Source organism: Nerophis ophidion, linkage group LG04 (assembly GCF_033978795.1).
Source record: "Nerophis ophidion isolate RoL-2023_Sa linkage group LG04, RoL_Noph_v1.0, whole genome shotgun sequence".
Classification (NCBI taxonomy): domain Eukaryota; kingdom Metazoa; phylum Chordata; class Actinopteri; order Syngnathiformes; family Syngnathidae; genus Nerophis; species Nerophis ophidion.
In genome coordinates, this window is record NC_084614.1 from 8,273,450 (window position 1) to 8,286,606 (window position 13,157).

The 13,157-nt window shown below is 44.7% G+C and overlaps 1 protein-coding gene across 1 annotated transcript; it reads left to right on the top strand.

Moving 5' to 3' along the window:
* The first annotated feature begins 640 nt into the window (after positions 1–640).
* Positions 641–9,844, top strand: serpinf1 (serpin peptidase inhibitor, clade F (alpha-2 antiplasmin, pigment epithelium derived factor), member 1). The gene is made up of 8 exons (XM_061896934.1): positions 641–786; positions 1,036–1,093; positions 1,167–1,362; positions 1,438–1,593; positions 4,576–4,779; positions 4,887–5,026; positions 5,085–5,295; positions 9,506–9,844. The coding sequence occupies exons 2-8, from the start codon at positions 1,037–1,039 to the stop codon at positions 9,754–9,756; spliced, it is 1,215 nt and encodes a 404-aa protein (XP_061752918.1). The 5' UTR covers positions 641–786; position 1,036; the 3' UTR covers positions 9,757–9,844.
* The last annotated feature ends 3,313 nt before the right edge of the window (positions 9,845–13,157 follow it).

Consider the following 13,157-nt stretch of genomic DNA (forward strand, 5'->3'; position numbering starts at 1 on the left):
TACATCTTTATACTGGTGTGTATGGGAATTGACTGTGTTTACGTGAGTGGACATACATCTTTACAAATGGTGTGCATGGGAATTCACTATAACTTTATGTGAGTGGACATACATCTTTACAAATGGTGTGTATGGGAATTGACTATGTGTTTATGTGAGTGGACATACATCTTTACAACTGGTGTGTATGGGAATGGGCTTATGTGCTTACGTGAGTGGACATACATCTTTACAACTGGTGTGTATGGGAATAGACTTATGTGTTTACGTGAGTGGACATACATCTTAACGTGTGTGGACATACTTGTTTACAATTGGTTTGTATGTGACTGAATTTCTGTGTTTACGTGAGTGGATATACATCTTTACAACTGGTATGCATGGGAATGAATCCTGAAAAGGGACAAGCGGTAGAAACTGGATGGATGTTTGTTGTGTTTAGCGACCATCGCAAAGACTCGGGTCGCCGATGCGCTGCGCGTGCGTCTGAGGGGCGTGCTCGGCGTGTGACGTCATGAGTGTGACAGACGCGCGCGCACACGTCCACAACACTGATTGACAGCTTGATAAAATGTCCACTCTTTAAACAAGTGCCCTGAGCGGCCACGTGACGTCACAAACGCTGACGAAAAAAAAAAAAAAAAAAAAAAAAAACCTCCCTGGATATTGCAAAAGAAGCGGTCTCCGTTTGCGCGTCACCGGCGCTAGTGAGGGGGCGAGCCCGGGTTGGGGCGCGCACCCCCGTGTCACGCGCAGCGACGTGGCGCGCGAGAGAGCATCGACGAGGTGAGTGCACTTTTTTTTAAGACCTTTTCCCGCTCTTTTGGCGCGCTTTAATTTGATGAACGGTCCGTTGAACGTCAGCCACGTGGCCGGGACTCGAACACGCGGCGTTCACTCGGAAAAGTCCGCTTCTTTGATGTTTTACCGCGCTGACGTCACCAGTCAGAAGTTTTTGGACTTTAGTCACGTGATCATCTTGATGACCAGGCTGTGTTGGACCAGAACTAGCTGAGCCTTCTGGGTGTGTTTCAGGATGAAGCTGACGAGACCCCTGCTGGTTTTGGTCCTGGTGGTCCTGGGCCTGGTTCAGGTATGACCCACATATTGGACTTGTAATAAAAACGTCAGCTAACGGTAGTTTGGGCGTGCGGGTTCCGATCCAGGCGCAGACCGCCGAGGAGGAGGCGGGCGCAGAGGAAGAGCATGTGGAGCTCTTCACCACGCCCGCCACCAAGATGGGCGCCGCCACCTCGGACTTTGGCTACAACCTCTTCCGCGCGCTGGCGTCCCGCGAGGCGTCCACCAACATCTTCCTGGCCCCCATCAGCGTGTCTGCGGTTCTGACCCAACTGTCCATGGGTGAGCGCCAACCCCAATGAAAACATTAGCCGCCGGCGTTATCACGCCAGGCTAACGCAGACCCCGGTCCCGCAGGGGGTTCTGAGCGAGCCCAGAGGCAGCTGTTCCGGGCCTTGAGGTACCACACCCTGCAGGACCCTCAACTCCACAACACCCTCAGAGACCTGCTGACCTCCGTCGAAGCCACCGGGAAAGGCTTCAGCGGCGCCGCTCGCATCTACCTGGCCAGACGTGAGTCCCAACCTTCAGGGGACGTCCCCAGGTCACGTGACTTACCAAATGTGACCTACCAAACATGACCTGACAAACGTGTCACTAAATGTGACCAACCCAACGTGACCTACCAAATGTGACCTACCAAACGTGACCTACCAAACATGACCAACCAAAAGTGACCTACCAAATGTGACCAACCCAACGTGACCTACCAAATGTGACCTACCCAACGTGACCTACCAAACATGACCAACCAAAAGTTACCTACCAAATGTGACCAACCCAACGTGACCTACCAAATGTGACCAACCCAACGTGACCTACCAAATGTGACCTACCAAACGTGACCTACCAAACATGACCAACCAAAAGTGACCTACCAAATGTGACCAACCCAACGTGACCTACCAAATGTGACCAACCCAACGTGACCTACCAAATGTGACCAACCCAACGTGACCTACCAAATGTGACCTACCAAACGTGACCTACCAAACATGACCAACCAAAAGTGACCTACCAAATGTGACCAACCCAACGTGACCTACCAAATGTGACCAACCCAACGTGACCTACCAAATGTGACCAACCCAACGTGACCTACCAAATGTGACCTACCAAACGTGACCTACCAAACGTGACCAACCAAAAGTGACCTACCAAATGTGACCAACCCAACGTGACCTACCAAATGTGACCAACCCAACGTGACCTACCAAAAGTGACCAACCAAAAGTGACCTACCAAATGTGACCTACCAAATGTGACCTACCAAACATGACCTACCAAACGTGACCTCCCAAATGTGACCAACCCAACGTGACCTACCAAATGTGACCAACCCAACGTGTCCTACCAAACATGAGCGACCAAAAGTGACCTACCAAATGTGACCAACCCAACGTGACCTACCAAATGTGACCGACCAAAAGTGACCTACCAAATGTGACCAACCCAACGTGACCTACCAAATGTGACCGACCCAACGTGACCTACCAAACATGACCGACCAAAAGTGACCTACCAAATGTGACCAACCCAACGTGACCTACCAAATGTGACCAACCCAACGTGACCTACCAAACATGACCGACCAAAAGTGACCAACCAAACGTGACCTACCAAACATGACCTGCCAAACGTGACCTACCAAATGTGACCAACCCAACGTGACCTACCAAATGTGACCGACCCAACGTGACCTACCAAATGTGACCAACCCAACGTGAAACGTGACCTACCAAACATGACCTACCAAACATGACCTACCAAAAGTGACCTACCAAATGTGACCTACCCAACGTGACCTACCAAATGTGACCAACCCAACGTGACCTACCAAACATGACCTACCAAACATGACCAACCAAAAGTGACCTACCAAATGTGACCAACCCAACGTGACCTACTAAATGTGACCAACCCAACGTGACCTACCAAACATGACCTACCAAACACGACCAACCAAAAGTGACCTACCAAATGTGACCAACCCAACGTGACCTACCAAACATGACCAACCCAACGTGTCCTACCAAAGATGACCGACCCAACGTGACCTACCAAATGTGACCAACCCAACGTGACCTACCAAATGTGACCTACCAAATGTGACCAACCCAAGGTGACCTACCAAACGTGACCGACCAAAAGTGACCTACCAAACATGACCTGCCAAACGTGACCTACCAAACATGACCTACCAAACATGACCTACCAAACATGATCTACCAAAAGTGACCAACCCAACGTGAACTACCGAACGTGACCTACCCAACGTGACCTACCAAACATGACCGACCAAAAGTGACCTACCAAATGTGACCAACCCAACGTGACCTACCAAATGTGACCAACCCAACGTGACCTACCAAACATGACCGACCAAAAGTGACCAACCAAACGTGACCTACCAAACATGACCTGCCAAACGTGACCTACCAAATGTGACCAACCCAACGTGACCTACCAAACATGACCTGCCAAACGTGACCTACCAAACACGACCTACCAAACGTGACCTACCAAAAGTGACCTACCAAATGTGACCAACCCAACGTGACCGACCAAAAGTGACCGACCAAAAGTGACCTACCAAACATGACCTGCCAAACGTGACCTACCAAACACAACCTACCAAACATGACCTACCAAACATGATCTACCAAAAGTGACCAACCCAATGTGACCTACCGAACGTGACCTACCCAACGTGACCTACCAAACGTGACCTACCAAATGTGACCAACCCAACGTGACCTACCAAATGTGACCAACCCAACGTGACCTTCCAAACGTGACCTACCAAACACGACCTACCAAACATGACCTACAAAAAGTGACCTACCAAATGTGACCAACCCAACGTGACCTTCCAAACGTGACCTACCAAACACGACCTACCAAACATGACCTACAAAAAGTGACCTACCAAATGTGACCAACCCAACGTGACCTACCAAACATGACCTACCAAACATGACCTACCAAACATGACCTACCAAAAGTGACCTACCAAACATGACCTACCAAAAGTGACCTACCAAATGTGACCTACCCAACGTGACCTACCAAAAGTGACCTACCAAATGTGACCAACCCAACGTGACCTACCAAACATGACCTGCCAAACGTGACCTACCAAACACGACCTACCAAACGTGACCTACCAAAAGTGACCTACCAAACATGACCTACCAAAAGTGACCTACCAAATGTGACCAACCCAACGTGACCTACCAAACACGACCTACCAAACATGACCTACAAAAAGTGACCTACCAAATGTGACCAACCCAACGTGACCTACCAAACATGACCTACCAAACATGACCTACCAAACATGACCTACCAAAAGTGACCTACCAAATGTGACCTACCAAAAGTGACCTACCAAATGTGACCTACCAAACATGACCTACCAAACATGACCTACCAAACATGACCTACCAAATGTGACCTACCCAACGTGACCTACCGAACTTATGCCCGTTTCAGGCCTGCGTCTCAAGCAGGAGTTCTTGGCGCTGGTGGAGCAGCAGTACGCCGTGCGGCCCAAAGTCCTGCAGGGCGGCTCACAGGACATCAAGGTCATGAACGACTGGGTCTCCCAGGAGACCGGCGGCAAGATGCAGCGCTTCTTGGCGAAGGCGTTCTCGCGGACACCCGGGATCAACGCGGCCAGCGCCGCCTACTTCAAAGGTAAGCCCACGCCGCCTACTTCAAAGGTAAGCCCACGCCGCCAACTTCAAAGGTAAGCCCACGCCCCCCCCTGCCGGCCCGTCCACGGCGCGTCTTGTCGTCAACAGGGAAGTGGGCGACGGCGTTCCGTCAGGCGCCAACCTTGGACAACTTCCAGCAGGAGGGCAAAGCCCCCGTTCGTGTTCCCATGATGCAACAGGACAACTACCCCGTCAAGATGGGCATTGACCCCGACCTGAGCTGCACGGTAGGCGGACCCCGAAGCGACCGTGGCCACGCACCACCTAAGCGCCGTCCTCCCTCAGATCGCTCAGATCCTGATGAACGACGACATCAGCATGTTCGTCTTCCTGCCCGACGAGGTCACCGCCAACCTGACGGCGCTGGAGGACGCTCTGACCGCCGAGTTCGTGCAGGACTTGTCCATGACGCTGCACGCCGCCCACGTCGCCATCGCGCTGCCCGTCCTCAAGCTCAGCTTCTCCGCCGACCTGCTGCCGCTGATGCCCGACTTGGGTGAGTCGCCGCTTCCGGGTGACAGCAATGGACTTATGCGTTTATCTTGGCGGGGGCGGACTTACGTTTGTAGGCGAAAGGACAAACGTGTTTACATGGTTGGGTATGTGAAGTGAAAAAGGTGTTTACTTGAGTGGATGCACATGTTTAGATGGTTGTGTGAGTCAATCAACTTAAGTGTGTGCGTGATTGGACATACCGGTTTACACGGTTGTTTCTGTGAATGGATTTACATTTTTACGTGAATGGACTTACATCCATATTTACACAGTTTAATATGTAAAGTGACTTATTTTTTTGTGCTTACGTGGGCTTGTGTGTTTACATGATTGTTTAAGTGAATCAACTTAAGTGTGTACGTTCTTGGACATACCGGTTTACACGGCTGTTTCTGTGAATGGATTTACATTTTTTTTAACGTGAATGGACTCAGACATATTTACACAGTTGTGTATGTAAAGTGACTTATTTTGTTGTAGTCACGTGGCCTTGTGTGTTTGCATGATTGTGTAAGTGAATCAACTTAAGTGTGTACGTGATTGGACATATCGATTTACATTTTAACGTGAATGGACTTACACAGGTATTTACACAGTTGTGTATGTAAAGTTACTTATTTTGTTGTACTTACGTGGACGTGTGTTTACATGATTGTGTAAGTGAATCAACTTAAGTGTGTACGTGATTGGACATACCGGTTTATGTGGTTGTTTCTGTGAATGGATTTACATTTTTACGTGAATGGACTTACATACATATTTACACAGATGTGTATGTGAAGTGACTTATTTTGTTTTACTGAAGTGGGCCCGCGTCTTTCCATGAGTGCGTTAGTGAATGGATTTAAGTTTTTATGTGAATGGACTTACATACATACTTACACAGTTGTGTAGGTCAAGTAACACATTTTTTTACGTAAGTGGGCCTGCGTCTTTACATTATTGTGTAAGTGAATGCAATTATGTTTTTACGTGAATGGACTTACATACATATTTACACAGTTGTGTATGTAAAGTGACTTATTTTGTTTTACTTAAGTGCGCATGCGTCTTTACATGATTGTATAAGTGAATAGTTTTATTTTTTTACGTGAATGGATTTAAATAGATCTTTACACGGTTGGACTTATTCTTTTTACTTAAGTGGGCCTTGCGTGTTTACATGATTGTGTATGGGAATGGATATATGTTTTTATGTGAATGGACTTACATACATATATACACAGTTGTGTATGTGAAGTGACTTAATTTTTCTACCTATGTAGACATGTGTTAACATGATTGTGTAAGTGAATGCAATTACATTCTTACGTAAGTGGACACACATGTTTACGTGAGCAGACATACGTGTTTACACAATTGTGTAAGTGAATGCAATTACGTGTATGTCAAGTGACTTATTTATTTTACTAAAGTGAGCATGCGTGTTTATATGATCGTGTAAGTGAATGCAATTACATTATTACGGAAGTGAACATACGTGTTTACATGAGTGGACATATGTGTGTACATGGTTGTGTACGTGAATTCAATCAAACTTTTATGTGAGTGGACAGACATTTGGTCATGTAGGTGAATGAATGTATGTTTTTACGTGAATAAACTTACCTACAAATTTACACGGTTGTGTTGGCGAAGTGACTTACTTTTTAACTTGAGTGGACATGCATGTTTCCGTTGTTGTTTGTGACCGGATTTACATGTTTACGTAAGTGGACATACATGTTCACATGGTTGTGTAAGTGAATGCAATTACATTTTTATGTGAGTGGACAGACATGTTTACGTGAGTGGACAGACATTTGGTCATGTAAGTGAATAAATTTATGTTTTTATGTGAATAGACCTACCTGCATATTTACACGGTTGTGTGTGTGAAGTGACTTATTTTTTTTAACTTGAACGGACATGTATGTTTCTTTTGGCGGATTTACATGTTTACGTAAGTGGACATACGTGTGTACTAGGTTGTGTAAGTGAATGGACTTACTTGCTAACATGATTGAACATAAATGTGTATGTGAGTGAGTGTACGAGAATGGATTCATGTGTTAACATGTGTCGCTATGTACATAAGTATGTGAAGGGACTTATGTGTTCACGTGAGTGGACATACCTGTTTACATGGCGGTGTAAGTGAATGGACCTACAGACCTACGTGGGTAGGCATACATGTTTACATTAGTGGACAGACATGTTTACGTGAGTGTACAGACATTTAGTTGTGTCAGTGAATGATTTTATGTTTTTACTTGAATAGACTTACCTGCATATTTACACGGTTGTGGGTGTGAAGTGACTTATTTTTTAACTTGAGTGGACATGCATGTTTCCGTTGGCTTTGTGACCGGATTTACATGTTTGAGTAAGTTGACATATGTGTTTAGATGGTTGTGTAAGTGAATGGACTTACGTGCTAACGTGATTGGACATAAATGTGTACGTGAATGGATTTATGTGTTAACGTGCGCCGATATAGACATAGTTACATGGGTGGGTATGTGAAGGGACTTATGTGTTTACGTGACTGGACATACCTGTTTACATGGATTTGTATGTGAATGACTTGATGTGTTTAAAGTGGATGTTTCCCTGGGGCGTGTTTTTGAATGGATTTACATGTTTATGTAAGTGCACATACATGTTAACTTGGCGGTGTAAGTGAATGGACCTACAAACCTACGTAGGTAGACATACATGATTAAATGAGTGGACATACGTATGTACATGGTTGTGTAAGTGAATGCAATCAAAATTTTACGTGAGTGGACATACATGTGTAAGTGTTCGTGTAAGTGATTTAATTTATGTTTTTACGTGAATAGACTTTGTATGTCTACCCACGTAGGACATACATGTTTACATGAGTTGACATACGTCTGCACATGGTGTGTAAGTGAATGCAATAAAAAAAATTACGTAGTGGACAAACATTTGGTCGTGTCAGTGAATAAATTATGTTTTTACGTGAATAGACTTACCTGCATATTTACACGGTTGTGGGTGTGAAGTGACTTATTTTTTAACTTGACTGGACCTGCATGTTTCCGTTGGTGTTCGTGACTGGACTTACATGTTAACGTGAGTGGACATAGGAGTGTACATGGTTGTGTAAGGGAATGCAATCAAAATTTTACATGCGTGGACAGACATGTTTACGTCAGTGGACAGACATGTTTAAGTGGTTGTGTAAGTGAATGAATTTATGTTTTTACGTGAATAGACTTACCTGCATATTTACACGGTTGTGTGTGTGAAGTGACTTATTTTTTAACTTGAGTGGACATGCATGTTTCAGTTGGCGTTTGTGACTGGACTTACATGTTTACGTAAGTGGACATACGTGTTTACATGGTTGTGTAAGTGAACGGACTTACTTGCTAACGTGATTGGACATAAATTTGTACACGAATGGATTTATGTGTTAACATGCGTTGCTGTATACATAAATACATGGGTGGGTATGTGAAGGGACTTATGTGTTTACGTGAGTGGACATACCTGTTTACATGGATTTGTATGCGAATGAATTGATGTGTTTAGAGTGGATGTTTCCATGGGCGTGTTTTTGAATGGATTTACATGTTTACGTAAGTGCACATGTTAACATGGTAAGTGAATGGACCTACAAACCTACGTGGGAAGACATGCATGTTTACGCGAGTGGACATACCTGTTTACATGGATTTATATGTGAATGAATTGATGTGTTTAGAGTGGACGTTTCCATGGGGCGTGTTTTTGAATGGATTTACATGTTTACGTAAGTGCACATGTTAACATGGTAAGTGAATGGACCTACAAAACTACGTGGGTAGACATGCATGTTTACTTGAGTGGAAATACCTGTTTACATGGATTTGTATGCGAATGAATTGATGTGTTTAGAGTGGATGTTTCCATGGGGCGTGTTTTTGAATGGATTTACATGTTTACGTAAGTGCACATGTTAACATGGTTAGTGAATGGACCTACAAACCTACGTGGGAAGACATGCATGTTTACGCGAGTGGACATACCTGTTTACATGGATTTGTATGTGAATGAAATGATGTGTTTAGAGTGGATGTTTCCATGGGGCGTGTTTTTGAATGGCTTTACATGTTTACGTAAGTGCACATACATGTTAACATGTGAATGGACCTACATCCCTATGTGGGCATGTCTACATAGTTGTGTATGCAAATGGCTCCTCCCCCTCCCCGCTGCAGGGCTCACTGATTGGCTGGCCGACACGGACCTGGGGAAGATATCGCCGCAGCCCGTCAAGCTGGTCACCGTCAACCACAAGGTCGCCATGGAGACGGCCACCGAGGGCAACCAGCCCCCGCCCGCCACCTCGACAACCGGCCACCTGCGCTACCGGGTGGACCGCCCCTTCGTCTTCCTCATCCGTGATGAGGCCTCGGGGGCGCTGCTCTTCATCGGCAGGGTGCTCGACCCCCAAGCCTTGACCGCGTAACGCGTGCACACCCACGCTCTTAGCGGGTCCTAGGAGGGAAGTGAAAAAGGTTTCTGTTACATTCCTGAAATAAAGTCGGTAAAACAAAGGACTCTGACTCCGGCGCCACCTTGGGGACAAAGCGAGGCGGGCACGACTGCGCTCGGGTTCTTTGGTAGCACATAAAACAACAGAGGGAAGTCAAAGTTTCCACATGTGGAACAAATCATAGTGCAGACTTTTCCATCGGCGTGCACAAGAAGCACGGGGGTCAATGTGTGTGTGTGTGTGTGTTCTTGTATTTCTACCCTTCTTGGGACACCATAAGTATCTTCCATATGAGGAGGTGTGAACAAGTGAGGACATAAACCACATGCGCCCCCTGGTGGTGACATCTACCAAAATGAGGGTGGTCCCAAAAAGGAGGGATTTTTTTAAATTGTCGCTTTTAAAAAGTTAAAGTAGAAATGATTGTCACGCGCACACTAGGTGTGGTGAAATTATTCTCTGCATTTGACCCATATCCCTTGATCACCACCTGGGAGGTGAGGGGAGCAGTGAGCAGCAGTGGTGGCCGTGCCCGGGAATAATTTTTTGTGATTTAACCCCCAATTCCAAGCCTTGATGCTGAGTGCCAAACCGGGAGGTAACCGCTCCCATTTTTATAGTCTTTGGTATGACTCAGTCGGGGTTTGAACTCTCAACCTACCCATCTCAGAGCGAACACTCTGTGCTCAACCTCTGGCCAACATATGAAATAACAAGTGTGTGTAAAAAAAATTAAATGCTCCCCCTCTGACCAATATATGTAATAACAAATGTGTGTAAAAAATTGAAGTGCTCCCCCTCAGGCCAACATATGAAATAACAGGTGTGTGTGAAAAAAATTGAAGTGCTCCCCGTCTGTCCAACAAATTAAAAAACAAGTGTGTGTAAAAAAAAAATTGAAGTGCTCCCCTCAGGCCAACATATGAAATAACAAGTGTGTGTAAAAAAAATTAAGTGCTCCCCTCTGGCCAACATATGAAATAACAAGTGTGTGTAAAAATATTAAAGTGCTCCTCCTCTGGCCAACATGAAATAACAAGTGTGTGAAAAAAATGAAGTGCTCCCCCTCAGGCCAACATATGAAATAACAAGTGTGTGAAAAAAAATTGAAGTGCTCCCCCCTCTGGCCAACATAAGAAAGAAGAGTGTGTAAAAAAAATTGAAGTGCTCCCCCTCAGGCCAATATATGAAATAACAAGTGTGTGTAAAAAAAAAAATTTGAAGTGCTCCCCCTCAGGCCAACATATGAAATAATAAGTGTGTGTAAAAAAAATGAAGTTCTCCCCCTCAGGCCAACATATGAAATAACAAGTGTGTGTAAAAAAAAAATTGAAGTGCTCCCCCTCTGGCCAACATATGAAATAACAAGTGTGTGTGAAAAAAATTGAAGTGCTCCCCCTCTGGCCAACATATGAAATAACAAGTGTGTGTAAAAAAATTGAAGTTCTCCCCCTCTGGCCAACATATGAAATAAGTGTGTGTAAAAAAAAATTGAAGTGCTCCCCCTCAGGTCAACACATGAAATAACACGTGTGTGTAAAAAAATGGAAGTGCTCCCCCTCAGGCCAACATATGAAATAACAAGTGTGTGTAAAAAAAAGTGAGTGCTCCTCCTCTGGCCAACATTAGAAATAACAAGTGTGTGGAAAAACATTTAAGTGCTCCCCCCCTCTGGCCAACATATGAAATAACAAGTGTGTGGAAAAAAATTGAAGTGCTCCTCCTCTGGCCAACAAATCAAATAACAAGTGTGTGTGAAAAAAAATTGAAGTGCTCCCCCCCAGGCCAACATATGAAATAACAAGTGTGTGTGAAAATTTTTTAAGTGCTCCTCCTCTTGCCAACAAATTAAATAACATCCATCCATCCATCCATTTTCTACCGCTTGTTCCCTTTTGGGGTCGCGGGGGGCGCTGGCGCCCATCTCAGCTACAATCGGGCGGAAGGCGGGGTACACCCTGGACAAGTCGCCACCTCATCGCAGGGCCAACACAGATAGACAGACAACATTCACACTCACATTCAACCACTAGGGCCAATTTAGTGTTGCCAATCAACCTATCACAAGTGTGTGTAAAAAAATAATTAAGTGCTCCCCCTCAGGCCAACATATGAAATAACAAGTGTGTGTGAAAAAATCAAGTGCTCCCCTCTGGCCAACATATGAAATAACAAGTGTGTGTAAAAAAAAAAGTAAGTGCTCCTCCTCTGGCCAACATATGAAATAACAAGTGTGTGGAAAAAAATTAAAGTGCTCCCCCCTCTGGCCAACATATGAAATAACAAGTGTGTGTAAACAAATGAAGTGCTCCCCCTCAGGCCAACATATGAAATAAGTGTGTGTAATTTTTTTTTTTTTAAGTGCTCCCCCTCTGGCCACCATATGAAAAAACCAATGTGTGTAAAAAACTGAAATGCTCCCCCTCTAGCCAACATATAAAATAACAAGTGTGTGTAAAAAATTTAAAGTGCTCCCCCCTCTGGTCAACATATGAAATAACAAGTGTGTGTAACAAAAATGAAAGGGCTTCCCCTCTGACCAACATATGAAATAAGTGTGCATGACAAAAAATGGAAGCACCCCCCCTCTGGCCAACATATGAAATAACAAGTGTGTGTTAAGAAATTGAAATGCACCCCTTTTGGCCAAAATTAATAAAATACAAATAAGTATGGGGTGGGAATCAGGACCTCCAAGTCCGAGTCCACGGTTCTCACCCGGAAAAGGGTGGCGTGCCATTTACGGGCATACTTGCCAACCCTCCCGATTTTCCCGGGAGACTCCCACGATTGCCAAATAGGCTGAACAGTTTGAAGTTGGAACGCTTTGAAACGGGTGAAAAATGTGGAAGATAGAGCGCGTCAAAATCTGGAGAAGAAGAAGAATAACATATAGATTGTGGGTGTAAAAAACATATGTGTGAATGTTTCGGAATTTTTTCACAATTACAAACAAAAAATTTACAAAACGCTTACATTCACACGATGCAAATATAAAAAAGGTATCATTAATGTTGTAAATACTCATATTTATATATCTAGCAAGGGTGGTTCTAAGGAGGTCAGCATTTTTTTCAAAGGTCCCAAGAAGGTATGAAATACAAGTGTGTGTATGTGTGTGTGTGTGTGTGTGAGGTCGACATGTGGTTTTGATTTGTGCCGTCTCATTCCTGAGGCATGAAGTTGAAAAAAAAAAACCCTTCACAACGCCGTGTCCTCTTTTTCAAACCACACAAAACATTTCAGCTCTCAAGGAGATTCGAAAAAAAAAAGCGTGAAAAATGCTTCTTATGAAATGTTGGGAAAAATGATTCAAAAGAGCATTTTGAGGACACAATGTAGGTGTTCAAAAATACACAAATTAGAGCAGCTTT